Raw genomic sequence first — 15,013 nt, forward strand, 5'->3', positions numbered from 1 at the left:
CAGTAATAGATATATATTGCACCCAATGTATTGGTAGACTTGGATTGGGAATTTCAAGAGCAGGATCTCCTAAGAACTGTGGTACATGAAGTCAAATCTACCTGCCCAGTAGATGTTCCAACAGCCATATTCAAAGCCCCATCAAATTTCAGTGCTGAAATGGATGGCAAACCTTCTATCCTGCAAAGCACAATGGTTATAGTTAGGCACTCTTTCAATAAAGCCTGCAAATAATTTTTTTAATGTTAAAAAATAGCTAAGCTAGTTCTTAGCTAATAGAAACATAATTCACAGGCATCACTCAGAAATACTACTTCAAAAAGCTGCACTGTTTGCATTCACAACATGTATTTGTATACAAAAATAGCCACTACTACCTAGATCAGCATCTAAGAGAACTCCTTTGTGACTAAGAAAATCCTTTATTCACACTAGCAGTGACAAGAGAACAGGTAGGTAATTTTAAAGCAAAGTGGAATTTATTTCTAAAACAACCAAAACTTCTGAAAAATCCAGAACAACACAATTTGAAAAGGTAGCCTTTACTCACTCTGTGTCTGCTGTCACACTGCTTAATGCACAGTCCAACAGCCCAACTCGATTCCTAGTTCTAGGATCCCAGCATTCCACTTTACCCTAAACAGTTTAGAAAATATGGTTCAAGCTTATGCCGTCAAGTCTGAAAACATTTAAATAAAATTATGAATTATCTAATCTAAGGAATAATTAACAAAATTTCCTATGTTGACAACAGTTGTTCTAATAATGACATAGAGGGTGCACACATTTAATTTGTAGTTTTTTCAATGCAATCTAAATCAAAATCACTAACACTAATTTTCTTAAGATTAATAGGATACACATGCCAGCTAGTTTCTACAGATGGCTACACTGCAAAATGAGAGAACATTATTTTCGCTCCCATCTGCAAAATCTCAAGTGCTCAGCAACCAAGTAACTCCAATATTTTATCTGCACTACACTCTGAAAAGTCATCTTTTAACATTATCTATATCTACCATAGCAAATGAGACCAATTAAATTAATTAGGTTCATGATTTCTTCTTATCTTCCTGCAAATTAATATAAAAAGGAAACAAACACCATTGCCCTTTTCACAAAAGGAATGCAAACATTTACCTCAGCCGTCCCCATAGCAAACAAGAAGTGTACAGGATTTATGTCACAGACACTACTTTCTCTACAAGAGAAAAAGAAACAAATTTAATGACCTCAGAACAATTTAACACATGAAGAACTAATAAGATTTCTGTAATCATGTACACTACTGTTCAGCCTGGAAAGTAAAAGTGGGAGGGAGGGAGGGAGGGAGGGAGGGAGGGAGAGATGGCAACAGCTTCCCATACTTCAGGAGAGCTTACTAAAAATCTGGATGTAGAGACAGTGCTGATTACTTCAAACAGGTAAGGTTCCAATTGGATGTAAGAATAATATTTTTATGCTGTAAGGATATTTAAGCACTAGAATGTTAATCACAGAAGCTGGGAAATTTCCATCTTTGGAATTTTCAAGACCTCCCTGAAAAAATACATCTGAATTCATATGACTGTGCCCTGATTAGGAGCCTGGGCTCTGAGCTTCTCTGCGTTCTTCTGCCCATATCCACCACCTACCACCAAGCCCTGCCACATCACTCTGCTCCACTGTATTCTTAAACAACTCAATAGGACTTGAAGAAATCGCCTCAAGGTGTGCCAGGCTCAGATTGGATACTAGGAAAGTTTCTTCACTGAAGGGGTTGCCAATCACTGGAACAGGCTGCCCAGGGAAGTGGTTCAATCACCATCCCTTGGAGATAATTAAAAGACATTAGATGAAGCATTTGGGGACATGGTCTTGGGTGGACTTGGCCATGTTGGGTCAATGGTTGTGCTTGATGATCTTAGAGGTCTTTTCCAACCTAAATGAATCTCTGATTTTAATTATGTCAAAAGATCTTTATGATTACTTATCTTCTATGGCTTACATCTCCAACATGTTCTGTCTGACCAATGGTCTCCTTCATCTCACCCAAGTATTCTGTTTCTCAACATGGCACTCAAGAGCCCTGTATTTCAACAGCAATTCTTCCAAAGTACAAATATTTCTTTCTACACCACTTATCCCAGCACTTTCCAACTTCTTTCATTCAAAGTTCTCTACCTCTAATTCTGTAACTTATCCAACTCCCTCATCTCAAAACATTCTCACAACTTCAGTCACATCTCTCTAACCCAGATTTTACTTTACACCCTTACCTCTCCCATTCCAAGACTTTCCTTTTTTTTTTCCTCCTGCTGCTCAGTTTTTGAGCTCCATTAAGATATTCTGTCCACCCAACACCAGCTGCTGCCCACTAACAAGCCACTCTATCTAGTGAAGTCTGTTCTCATCTGCCTCTCCCCACATGAAAAAAAAAACTCAGTTCCTACTCTGGTAGGATTTTCAAAAGAATCAGACACATGTTGGAGATATAAAATTCTCTTTGGGCTACTTCAAGAGCAGAAGGACAAAGACATGTCTGGGAAAGTACATACCCTGTGGGTAGATCTCTATGTGATGGCTAAATTGAGTAATAACGGCAAAGTTTTAATGAAATGCTCTTAAGATCAAGTTATATAATACCTATTTAGTCTATATTAAGCAATTTTAAAACATCCACAAAAGAAAATTCAATTAAACATAAAAACTAGAACAAAAAAATACAGAACATAAAATGAAATGAGACTCAGACTCAGCACATGTTCATTTTCAACCCTGCAAAGTATTTGGGCAGTGTTCAGAGAGTACTGGGGGTGAGCACGCTGCAAGTCTGCTTCCACCTGGTGGAAAGAAGACAGAGGTCATGCATTACACAGAACTTACGAAGCTTCAGTTTGCAAGGAGTTCAGAAATCTTCCTTGTTCCAGATTTAGCCTGTACACTTCAGAACTACAAAAGTAAAACCCAAAATTACTCTTGTGCCTTACAAATACTGAAAAACACTGCTGTAAATTTGGAGGTATTGTAAGGATTCTTATTCACAGCTTAATTTTGCCAAATACACAATTTTCAGAATTTACAATTTACAACAAGACAAATATATAAATCAGTGTTCAAAATACAGAGAAAAATGTGCACGTTCACCATTTATTTATTATACTTCAATATCCTACCAATTATTATTTTTCCAGGCAAGATACATTTACTCATTTCTCAAGATCTATTAATTTCCTGTGATTTAAGTTACATCTTGAATTTCTAGTAACTTTGTTTAAAACCCTAAGGATCTAATTTTATTTTTACTGTGTCTTTTCAGAAACCAAATTATGTTATTTAACTCACACTTCACAACAATAAAACACCAACCAAGATAGGAAAAGTTATTTACTTCACTTAAATGCTAAACACTTTTTAAAACTGGCAGGTAGTTTTAAATACAAATTTGCAAATACATGGTTTAAGAATAAAAAAAGAAACAGCTTAAAAATAGCATGGGAAACTAAATTAATTTTAATCTTCCCACATTTTCCACTCTTCACTGTCTTTCTTTATTAATTTGGTTGGAATTGCAACTTCCTCCATTTCTTAGCTTTTCTAATATTTTAATGTTAATTTTATTATTGGAAAATACTGCTAACAAAACTGAAACAAAATATTCCACTTAATACCTTGCTCCTACGAAATACAGGTCACACGATGGGTAGTGGTAAGAGAAATCTCTACCAAATTTTGGTATTCTTGTCTTGTAGTAATGGCCATGTTGCGAATGAAACTCCACATATCTGCCACACTGCAAGAAGACAATCTGAAAATAAAATTAAAAGCACTGAAACATACAGAAACAGACAAATATCTTCTCAACTTGTTTTACAGCACAAACTTCAGTGGGTTTTTTTTTCAAACTTATACGGCCTTATCACAACTTATTCAAACAATTTCTACTAAAATGATAGAATCAACTAATGCTTCATCATTCTCACTAGCCACAGCAGAGTTTTATTAATACATATTTTTTTGCATATTCACAAGAGTAAATGAGATACCCTGAAAGTGACTCTACAGTCAGAAACACCACAGTTATCTCATGCTCTGCTGCACCAAAATTAATATTTCTACTTCCTTCAAGACACTACAGTTAGTGATTTCTTCCAGGTACAAAGCTGTCCTGTGCTGAACCAGTACATTCACATGGACTAGGCACATGAGCTACACATCGTGATGTACAACAGCATTCCAATAAATGACACCAATGATCTTTCTGCATTTTTCTTCTTTGCCAGCTGAATAAGAACATTATTTCTTTCTGAAACTTAGACAAACATCTCAGTCCTGGAAAATCCTAAAGGGAGGCATTACTAGAGAGCTCAGTCTACCCCAGTAAATAAAATAGGCCAGGTCCTGCTGTTGCACTCCTTATGTCAGGTTAAGGTGGCACATACCCACAGGAAGGGATTCTTCCCACTCCAGCAACGGGATCACCCCCATCACGTGCTGCACTCATACTGCACCTCAAACCATGGCCAAGCACTGAGCAATGGAGGAACAGCTGGCCTGGCCCAAACTCGTACCATGCATGATAATCACAACCAAACCCTTGTCTCTGAGCCATCCCTATTTATCTTGGATTAGAAAAGTGACACTTTCATTTGGCTTGTGTAGTACATGCATCTTCTAAAAACAGTACGCAGTGAAGATATCTACATTTTTTTACTGCTAAATTACATTGCTAACAATGAAATAAGGATGAGAAACTCAGGGAAGGTGAGGGACATAAGTTACTTTAAATCTGTCATCTTTCTTTATAAATTTGTATAATTGTCTTACCGCTAATAATTTTTTATTTAAACACAAATTTCTACAATACTGGACTTGAATATATTCGTGTTCTCTTTCACTAGTAGAGGATACAGCTCACTGTAAATCATGTTTGTCTTTTCTTCTTACTAAATTAATTTTGGTCACCACCAGAAAACTATAACCTAAGGGTAGCAAAAGCATTGGTGCTGGTGTGTGGCAAAAATACTATGTGGAAATACAGGTCTCCTGGCAAAAGGCTGTGGGAAAAAATATACTACACCCTCTCCCAAGTCTAAAACTTAGTCCAAGACTTTTGGGCTTAAAACTTAGAAAAGCACAGAAATGTAACTGGCCTTATGGATACTAATTTGCATGAAAGAAAAAAGGTGCTCTCACTGTGAAAATGCAAATAAGACTCAAAGCAACCTTACAGGGATGGCAGGAACAGATCTAGAGAGACACTATTTTTCCTGGCTATGAAAGGATGCCAAGAGCACCAAGAGGGCTACCAAGACTGACAAGGGACAGAATACAGCACAAAAAAAAAATCCCTCTTTCCAGTAGCAACAGTAAAAACTTAAGATTTTCCCAAGCAGATTTGACTGGAACGAAAAATTCTTTATGACAAGGTAGAGCAGAATTGCAACAATTTATTCAGTAAATCTGTGGAACCACCATGCCTGCAGATTTTGACAGAACTGCTTAAGCATTAAAATAATATTTTAAAGTCCTATTCCAATCGATACTTCTATGATTCTAAAAATTTCAAGTGTAATTTCTCAAATATTGTTCCCTCTTTCTAACATGTCCACAAATTATGACAGCTACATGAAGTTCATTTTTCTTTCTGATAATTTCTTAAGTTTTAGTAAAATAAAATTAAAAACATAAAGATTGTATGAAGCTGAAAAAGTATGGCTTCAGCCTGAAATGCAGCACCCATTTCAGCTGAAAACACACACACCTTTCTGTTCATAACCAGTCAAAAAGATTTGGGAAGACAGCATGTTCCTCAGTCTCCCAAATGACTATTTGGTATGTAGAGCCAGAAATATTTTCCACCAGACAGGCAAGTGGGAAGCTACTGTAAAGTGTCAGCCATTACCTTCTGCTACTTGAATTCATGCACTTCCTTGGAAATCTCACAGGAAAAATGCAAAAAAACCTACAAGGCTAGATGATCATGTCTCTGATCAAATAGCAGTATTTATTAAAACAAACCTACACCTGAAATGGTAAGGTCTTTTCACAGAAAAAAAAAGCATAAAAAATAAACACTTTGGTAATTCCTTCAGGTACAGCACTTCATTTAAAAGTAAAACTAAAGAAAAAAGATATTACTTCTCTCCACTATTTCTGCCTCATTCATATGCTCGTCATCATCATGTCTATAACACTGACAAATCAGGTTGTTAACGTACCCATAGCTATCCCACCTTTCAAAAACAGCGTATGTGTGCATCACTTGTCACAAGGGATTGTGACTAAATGGTAGCCCAGAAAGAAAAGTTAATTCCATTTTTCACATTATTTTGTTTGTAGGATAGATCACTATTTGAAGTTTTTCTCTCCAACAGACAAAAGACTTTAAAAGTTGTAAAGTAAATTATAGCACAAAGACACAAAGAAAACAAACAAAATTTTAAATGTGCAAAAAATGTTTATCCTGTTTGCAGTTTTTAAAAAAACATTTTTGTTTCAAAAGCCGTGCTGATTGACTGCCTTTACTATATATGAAAATGCATTTTAATATACATACTAAACAATTTTTTCATTTATACACTGAAAACTACTAAACATACCTTTGAGTAATCATCTGATAAAATCTCAAACGTAACCACTAGAGGAGAGAGCAAGAGAATTTTGAGTCAACAAAGCAAGCAAACTTATTTGCAAATATTGGCATAATCCTGAAAACATTTACACTCATGCTAATCTTTAGTGATGTAAGTATTCCCCACAGGTGTCAATGCATAATGCAGGCATCAATCTTTAGTAAGATCTCTAATTATGTAACTTGATTTGCAAAAACATAAGTAGTTTTCTAAAACTTTAGAAACATATGATCCATCCTGTAATCTTTTTATTGTTCTTGTATACTTGACACGTTCCTCAACACAATGCTCAACCATGTATATTATGGGTGTGGGAATGTCTAAGCAAATGGTTTTCAGTGAGTGTGTGGCTCATGGAGCTTTGGTAATCCATCAAAGAAGATAAAGAATTACATGAGTTTGGACATATATGCATAAATTTGCATGCACAGTCCTTCCAAGGGGTCAGCACTTCCACAAAAGAAGTTAAGGCTCAAAAAAAAATCACAAATGTGAAAGTTACTACTCATGCTGAACACTACCATATTGAACTTTGCCTAGTTTTAATTGAGCTGAGTAGGCAACATTAGGGAGTAGCTGCTTCAGCTAAATTGTTTCTATTTAAATGAGATAACTCATTTAAGGTCAACTAATTTAAAGTTACCTGAAGTGACTCTATGCTAGACTTCAAATTAAAACATACTTCTGCAGTCTACTAAGATGCCAATTCAAAAAAATTTAATTAGCAGCAAGCATTTATGATTACAATGACTTCCATTCTTTTAAAGAGGGTTTCACTCTTGCCATACCTTCCCAGCTTCTCTGAAACCCTGCCTAACAGTGCTCCCTCACCCTACATGACTCCTTGTAGTCCTAAGGCAGAGAGCACAGAAACACCCCATGCTCTTATTACAGTTTTTATTTCTTGCATCACTTTCACACACATCAAAGTCAGACCAGCTCAATTCTTCTATAATGAATATGTTCAATTTCTCATTGTTTTGGTCACCCCTACATCCCAGCTTTCATTCATCAGTCTTCAAACAAAAAAAACTGAAATAACAACCCTCCCACCCCTCCCCTACCATCCCTGGAAAAAAAACAAAAAACAAACAAAACAAACAAAATGACCTCAGAATTCCTGAAATTTAAGCACCCTAAAAGCTCAGAGCTGTGGCAGCTCCTGCCCTGCTCTAACTGCCAGCTAATTCTCCCTTTCCCATTGTCTAGATGGCTCCTTATTTTCCTCACCACAGTTGCTCTCCCACCAAATTAGTAGCAAATAGGGTTTAATTACGGCCTTGGCCATGCCACTATCTACCCCTAAGTACCTTGTTTCCAGAAAACAAACAGAAAACCAAACCAGCAAACAAACAAACCAACACTCCCCCAGGAAATTCTCTTTACCCTGTATCTCACCTACTCAGCTTCAGCTCCAGAGAGAAAACAGAGCAACCCACCATGCATTCTCCTACCTTACTGCCTCAAAGAACAGGTAAGAAGGGAGATCTTGCCACCACCCAGCCTTTGTCCTCATCACATCCACCAAACAGAACACTGACGTCAGCCACATTCACCCTCTGAGCCCCACACTTTCTGGCTCAAGGTAAATCTTACATCACTCACACCCTCTTTTCCAGTCAAGGAAAGAACTTTGAAATCAGAATAAAAGGGGAAAATTCAGATCTGAAGAGTAGATGGTTTTACTCTAGATTCTTGTATTCCCCTGAAGTCCATTCTGTCCCCTGAGCACAGGGAGCAGAATTTCTGCTTGAGTCCAACCTGAATTATGTATGAGAGACATGTACTAACAGGTACTATTATGCACTAACAGCAATGGCTTATACTAACCTTCGGAATCTAAGCATCTTTCAAATTTCTGGGATAACTGATAGGTATCAAAACAGCGGACCCTGGGCTTGTAAGTCCCTGAAAGAGTAATTTATGATAAATTAAGATGTTTAATTAAACAAAAAAGTTAAACAAAAAGATAACACAAAAGCTTTTTTTTTTTAAAGTGTAACATCTTACATATACAGGCTTTACTGTGTTTCTACTATAAGTCTTCTGATCTTCCCAAAGCCTCTGTGACTGGAAAGACATACCTGTTAGTAACACAACCTTACAGCCTGGTTTCTGTAAGCACCCCACTAGTATGCAGGTTCTCCTAACCAGATACGTCATACAGAATCTAGTAACAGCTTCCAGTAAATCTGCAAGACCAAGGCTCCTCATTTTATTAACACCTACTAAAGGATTCATGTTTGGATCCCATTTTGACAGTCACAAAATGCAGATTATCCTCCTCCTATAAAACAATACTCAAACAATGATGTTCAGAAGTTATTTAACATATATACACCAAAAGTAATTCAGAACTTAGCATTTAACTGTATTATAGATGGATTTGTTCTATTCGGTTTTTTTTTTATTTGTATTATAAACCCTGGCAGCAAGGGGGTTGGATTAGATAATTTTCAAAAGTTCCTTCCAACTCAAACCATTCTATGATTCTAAGAATGCATGTATTCTAAACAGAAGTGTTCCACAGCACCACTCCCAAGACAGCCATTCTGTCACATGTTAACAGTAAGCTTCCAGCAGAATGTTCAGTTCCACACTTTAAAATGAACTCTTAACAATTCTACCTGAAACACTAAGTCACTCTGCACACAAGATTACCTAGGACTTTTGGCCTCTGTTAGAGAGACTGTTAACTCACCAACTGCCATAATATACTGTCCATCTCTTGATACCTTAATCTTTGTGCTAACTGTGGGCATTTCAAAGTCTTGAATAAGTTCAATTCTTCTACGGATATCTATAAAGAAAAGAAATTGTAGGATTAACACAATTCCATCAGTCAAAAAAACCCTGTAAGTTTCCTAAGGAAGCATGTTGAATTCACTGAGTATAGGGAATATCCTTTACATATATAACAACTATCACATTATAAGCAGTTTAACAGTCTGCTAACCCTAAGCAGCAGACTACCCCTGTGCAAAGTAAATTAGTACCCCAATGTAACTGTGTTACAAGTTATTATACAACATAGTAGCAAATACTCATTGCACACTTTCACAATTAAGGCTTTGTATAAGGTATTCTACGCCCCATTACCTCTACGTATTTTTTTCTTGGTTAGGTTTCTTGTATTACACTTCCAATGATCCCAAATAGCCTTTTTTATTTTGTGTAAGACGCTTAGGCTGTAATGATGTGGTCCCGCTCTCTAAGATTAGCACAGTGTCACAGAGGAATTTATGGTCTGATTTTAACATAAGGGACAACATGGAATTCATTCATCGTGTTTCTGTTACACAAATACACAACCCAAATATTTAACGTCTAAAGTTTAAAACACCACTGGTTATACAATGTTCATCTGAAGCTATACGAGAATTTGAAAGAACTATCTGTAGTTTAAGTCTGTCGTTTTTATATTATGACTTAGGGATAACTTCTGTGTATCAGTCTGTGAGGAGTCTCCTCTGGGTCTGCATGTTATGTAGGTGGAGTAGCCAAGTATTGCTGAGCACCCTGCGAAGGGAAAACTCACCCACATCTTTCTTCTGTAAAGCTCTTTTCTTCCTATCAGAGAGCCACTGCAAGCAAAGGTATACATCAGTCTTGAACTCATTATTCATACAGGAACCCGAGCATCAAAGTTTATCCAACCGTTTGAAACATAAGACACTTAGGACGCTAATTCTTTTATTCCTTGATTATCTTCCAATTTCCCTTCCACTGGTAAGTTTAACCATTCCACACCAAGAACACGTACAGGGTCGTGTTGCTTGCGGGTCTGTGAACCAGCAGCTCTACAGCCAAAGTCTCACTCATTTAAACTGCATTTCCAATGTAAGAAAGGCTCAGGGCTGTTTCTCGGTACCGATCCCAACACAAGCGCACATGTGCCGGGGCGGCTCGGCCGGGCCGGGCCCCGCGCCGGCACCGCGCGGCTCCGGCTGCCGCCGCGGGACCCGACCCGGGCCGGGCCGGGCCGGGCCGGGCCGGGCCGTTCCCCTGGCCGCCCTCACCTCCGGGAGGCTCCTGCCGGCGCTCAGGCTGTAGATCTTCACCTCGTTGAGGCTGGAGACCTGCATGGCCGCAGCCGCGCCCGCCTCTTCCCGGGCAGAGAGGAAGCGGAAGGCGAGGCGCTTCCGCCAGCTCGGCCGGCGGCACGGCGGGGAGGGCGGCCGCGGCCCTGCCCCTGCCCCGCCTCACGCCGGGAACGGGGGAAGACCGCAAACCGCGGGCCAGCGAGCTCCGCGGCCCTGCCCCTGCCCCGCCTCACGCCGGGAACGGGGGAAGCACCGCCAACCGCGGGACAGCGAGCTCCGCGGCTCTGCCCCTGCCCCACAAGCACCGCAAACCGCGGGCCAGCGAGCTCCGCGGCTCTGCCCCTGCCCCACAAGCACCGCAAACCGCGGGACAGCGAGCTCCGCGGCTCTGCCCCTGCCCCGCCTCACAAGCACCGCCAACCGCGGGACAGCGAGCTCCGCGGCTCTGCCCCGCCTCACAAGCACCGCCAACCGCGGGACAGCGAGCTCCGCTGCTGCCTCGTCCCTGGGCGCTGCCCGCGGTCCCCGCGCCCCGGAGCGCGGCGCTGGCAGGAGCCGGGATGGGACCGAGGGCAGGAGCCGGGATGGGGCAGGGGGCAGGAGCCGGGATGGGGCAGGGGGCAGGAGCCAGGATGGGGCAGAGGGCAGGGGTCGGGATGGGGCCGAGGGCAGGAGCCGGGATGGGGCAGAGGGCAGGAGCCGGGATGGGGCAGAGGGCAGGGGTCGGGGCAGCCGTGTGCCCTTTCCGCAGGGCCCGGCCTGTGTCCGGACACTGAGAGCCCTGTCTGTCCCCAGGAGTGTCCATCAGGCAGGCTGTGGCGTCACTTTCCATGTGAACTCAGGAAGGCAGGAGTTATTCCTGCAGTCTTGGTGGAGCAGGTTAATTTTCTCACCCTGTGGAAAGCCGTGTGCGTTAGTCGTGGAAAACAGTGAGTCCCGGATTTGCTCATCAGAACCTTGCTAGCGACCACAGAAAGATACATTCTTATTGCTTTGTAGCATTGCTGTTGAAAAAAGAAAACCAGTATCCAGAATTCCAACGATTCTTGTTCCAATTTACAGTACCAAAAACAAGGACTGAAATAATGTATATCCACTCCATACCCACGTTGAAGAAACAATGAAAATCACAACTAAATTTTTAACACTGCATAACTCTGGCACTGAAGCAAACTGAAGTAGTTTCAAATAAGTCTTATGAATGGTGTATCACAGCAATGATGATACCAGTATCATTACTAAAAAGAGCTCCATTTGGGGTTGTATGACAAGGTGTTAGAGCTGAGATTCTTGGGAGATGAGCACACCTAAATATAGATACCTATAAGTTTAAACTAGATGTTTAAGCTCCCATTTCAGAGAGCTAAGGCTTTACTTGCTTATATGTAGTTTGCCTAGTGACATTTGAGATGCTGTGTGGTATCCAGGGCACCTGGACAGGGCTGACACAAGACCTACGTAAAATCCAAACCCTTCTGCAGTATAATCTGGAGGTGGGCAGGATGTGCAGGGTCATCTGTGGTGGCACTAGAAGCTCAGGCAGCTGAATCTCATCCCTGGTAAATGCAGTTAATTAACAGTGAAGGAGTGGTGCAGCAGCCACTGAATGTCTTCTATGGGGTGAGTTTGATCAAGTTCCACAGTCTGATTAGAGCAACATGAGCTATTAATAGACATTTAAAGCTGAATTGCTGAATTTACTGAATTGCTGAATCCACAATTCTGGATATTGTAAGGAATCCCAGACATTCATGGGGGGGGGTTGGTTGATATGGCTTGGGATGTGCAGAAGATCTGTGTTATTCTAGAACAGCAGATTGAAGGCCCAACAGGATATTCCAGGGCACTCAAAAGGCATTCAGCAGCTTATGATGTCTGAACCTACAAGGAATTCCTGAAGGTGTAGAACACTGGAAATAGCAGCTTTCCTTCTAGTGTCAGTGTTATAATTGTCTAGGTAATTAATTCTGGTTATCTGTTTGAGAAAGTTGTCTTGGGAGATACTTCAAGTAGGGTATTTCAATACCCTTAATGATTGTTTGGAGGCAAAGTTTTTCTCCCTCAGTGTGGCACCTGAAGAAGTACTCCCAAATACTGAGAGACAAAGTCACAGAAAAGTTCATTGCTTTGGTGAATCAAAGGGAGCAGAAAGACACGTGATGATCATGAGGGAATTAGGCAGCTCTGAGATCACATGGCACCACATGCAGGACCAGCCAGGGAAATGAGCTGGCAGAGCTGTGTTACCACCAAACTGCAGCATGATCCTTGTCCCTCAGCATATGCTGCTGGCTCCTTCCCCTTCACTGCTGCTTCATCCAGCCTAAAAATATGTAATGGGGTAAAAAGAAGAAAGTTTGAAAAGTCACAGTAAACCAAGAAAATATGATAATGGAAAACATTCAACAGAACATTGTTTAGACATTAACATTGTCCTTCTTCTTAATTTTCTTTTAAAACAATAAGTGGCATAAAATATGTCACTTTAATAATAGTAAAAAAGCTATATGAAGGGGGGAAATGGCATTCCTGCTATAAAAATGTTCAGGAATTAAGGAGTGTATATTGTAGAATCCAGAAATCCAACAACCTTATGGCTTGGATTTTACCTTATTTGTTATAACAAGCATTTGTACAGAAAAATACTCTTAAATCTAGCACCTCTGCAGCAAGAAACTTTTCTCATCTGTTAGCACTAGTTTCAACTTACATGATTCTAAATTTAAGGAAATTATGAGAATGTAACATTTCTAAAATTAATTATGCAAAGCATTTCCACAGCTTGAGACTGCAGCAAGGATCCAGTTAATACTGTTCTTGAGATGGGAAAGAACTGCCTTATCTAGGTGATCAGGTCCACTGTACCTATCAGATCTGTAAGCTGTGGGTAAAGATATATGGTGTAGATAAGTATGTTTTCATTATTAAAATGTATAGTCTAAAGAAACAAACAAAAAATAAGGATTAGACAATAATCGCTTCTTCTGTGAATGCCATCTTGCAGATCAATATGTTAATTTTTCCCCATAACTTCTGGAAAACCCTTTGTCATGCCCTAGGGGACACTATGATTGAAAAGAATTAGAATGATAGCAGTTATGAGAATTGAATGGTTAGTTAGCCTAGAAAAGAAAAAAAAAAGCAAACAAAAAATCTCTATGAAATGGTTATTTCAGCTGCAAATCTTCTCAATGTCTTTTTCTGGAGTGCTTTCAGTAGAGACTCGCCTCCTCCACACATGTATTGCTTTTTTATATATCAATAAAAATGTTAAAGAGAAGCAAAGGATGATGAATCCTTGGCTAACCTAAAGAACCTATACATTTAGGGTCTAAGACCTTGACCTACACATTAGCTACCTAAAGCATTATTTACATGGCATCATTCAGCATGCCTTGCATCAACTGCTTCTCCCTTATGCTGAAGACACTTAAATCTTTTAGGGGTCTTCATTCACGGTTCTTGGAAGTGTCAAGAGCTCTGCTTCTGTGCATGTCCAGACCTACCTGCACCCAGCATCTCAAACCCTCTTTGTTTACAACAGGTCATATGGAAAACCAAGAACACCCTTCTGTTTAATTTCTTGTAGGGGCCTCATTTACCTTTGTTACAGAGAAACATAAGTTAAAAATATACAATATTTGGAAGAAAATAAGTCCTCAGTAATAGCAGAGATTGCCTAAGTATGACAAGTATTCCTAAGTATTAGACAATTCAACTGGAAGATGAGAACTGGATAACCCCCAGTGAGGGGGCTCGACTCCTTGCAGAGATGCCTCTCAGAGGCAGGTACCGAGCGTATAGACACTTGTTACCTTCAGACCATGCCTGGATAAGAAATGCCTGGAGAACATCATTCCACACAACCTGTGAAATACTCCCAATGTCTTAACCAAGCTTAAGGCAATGTAAGACAAGCTCAAGATTTGCTAAGGACTAAAAGCCATAGCTACACGTGAAGGAAGAAGCATCACCAGGAACCTAAGCATCCCTATTTTGCAGACTCCTGCACCGCATGTTTGTTAAATAAAGCACTTAGGGAAGTCACGGAAACAAGAGTTTCCTAGAAGTCTCTAATTATTCCAAAAGCTTCAGACTTTCTGAAGGTAATCACTGTTTAATAAAAACAAATGGCTTCTGCATTATTTGCTCCAGTTTAAAAGTCAGCCAGGAGATGGAAAGCTGCCCTAGTCAGAGGCTGGGACAGAGCTTTTAGGGCACCAGGCGCAGCGGGCCGCTGTGCTTCGGGAGGGAGCCCCGGCCCCCTTGCACCCACCCGTGGCTGCGGCCGCCGCCCCGCGCCTCGCAGCGCTCCGCCCCGGCCCTGCCCGGCCGCCGCTCCGGGCGCGTCCGCGC

General features: G+C 40.5%; 1 protein-coding gene across 2 annotated transcripts in view; it reads right to left on the bottom strand.

Moving 5' to 3' along the window:
* NOL10 (nucleolar protein 10) overlaps positions 1-10,758 on the bottom strand; it is a 52,449-nt gene extending 41,691 nt beyond the window's left edge. The window contains exons 1-10 of one of the 2 annotated variants that reach the window (XM_021525406.3): positions 10,634-10,758; positions 10,153-10,198; positions 9,316-9,414; positions 8,445-8,522; positions 6,582-6,619; positions 3,651-3,787; positions 2,866-2,931; positions 1,141-1,201; positions 551-636; positions 102-180 (exon numbers count right to left, since the gene is read on the bottom strand). In XM_021525406.3, coding sequence (XP_021381081.1) covers positions 102-180; positions 551-636; positions 1,141-1,201; positions 2,866-2,931; positions 3,651-3,787; positions 6,582-6,619; positions 8,445-8,522; positions 9,316-9,414; positions 10,153-10,198; positions 10,634-10,699 — 756 coding nt within the window. In that variant the 5' untranslated portion in view covers positions 10,700-10,758. The remainder of the gene's footprint in view (positions 1-101; positions 181-550; positions 637-1,140; positions 1,202-2,865; positions 2,932-3,650; positions 3,788-6,581; positions 6,620-8,444; positions 8,523-9,315; positions 9,415-10,152; positions 10,199-10,633) is intronic. The other variant, XM_021525407.3, reaches the window with a different exon arrangement.
* Positions 10,759-15,013: the final 4,255 nt, after the last annotated feature.

The sequence above is a fragment of the Lonchura striata genome, chromosome 3, assembly GCF_046129695.1.
Source record: "Lonchura striata isolate bLonStr1 chromosome 3, bLonStr1.mat, whole genome shotgun sequence".
In the NCBI taxonomy this organism is placed as follows: domain Eukaryota; kingdom Metazoa; phylum Chordata; class Aves; order Passeriformes; family Estrildidae; genus Lonchura; species Lonchura striata.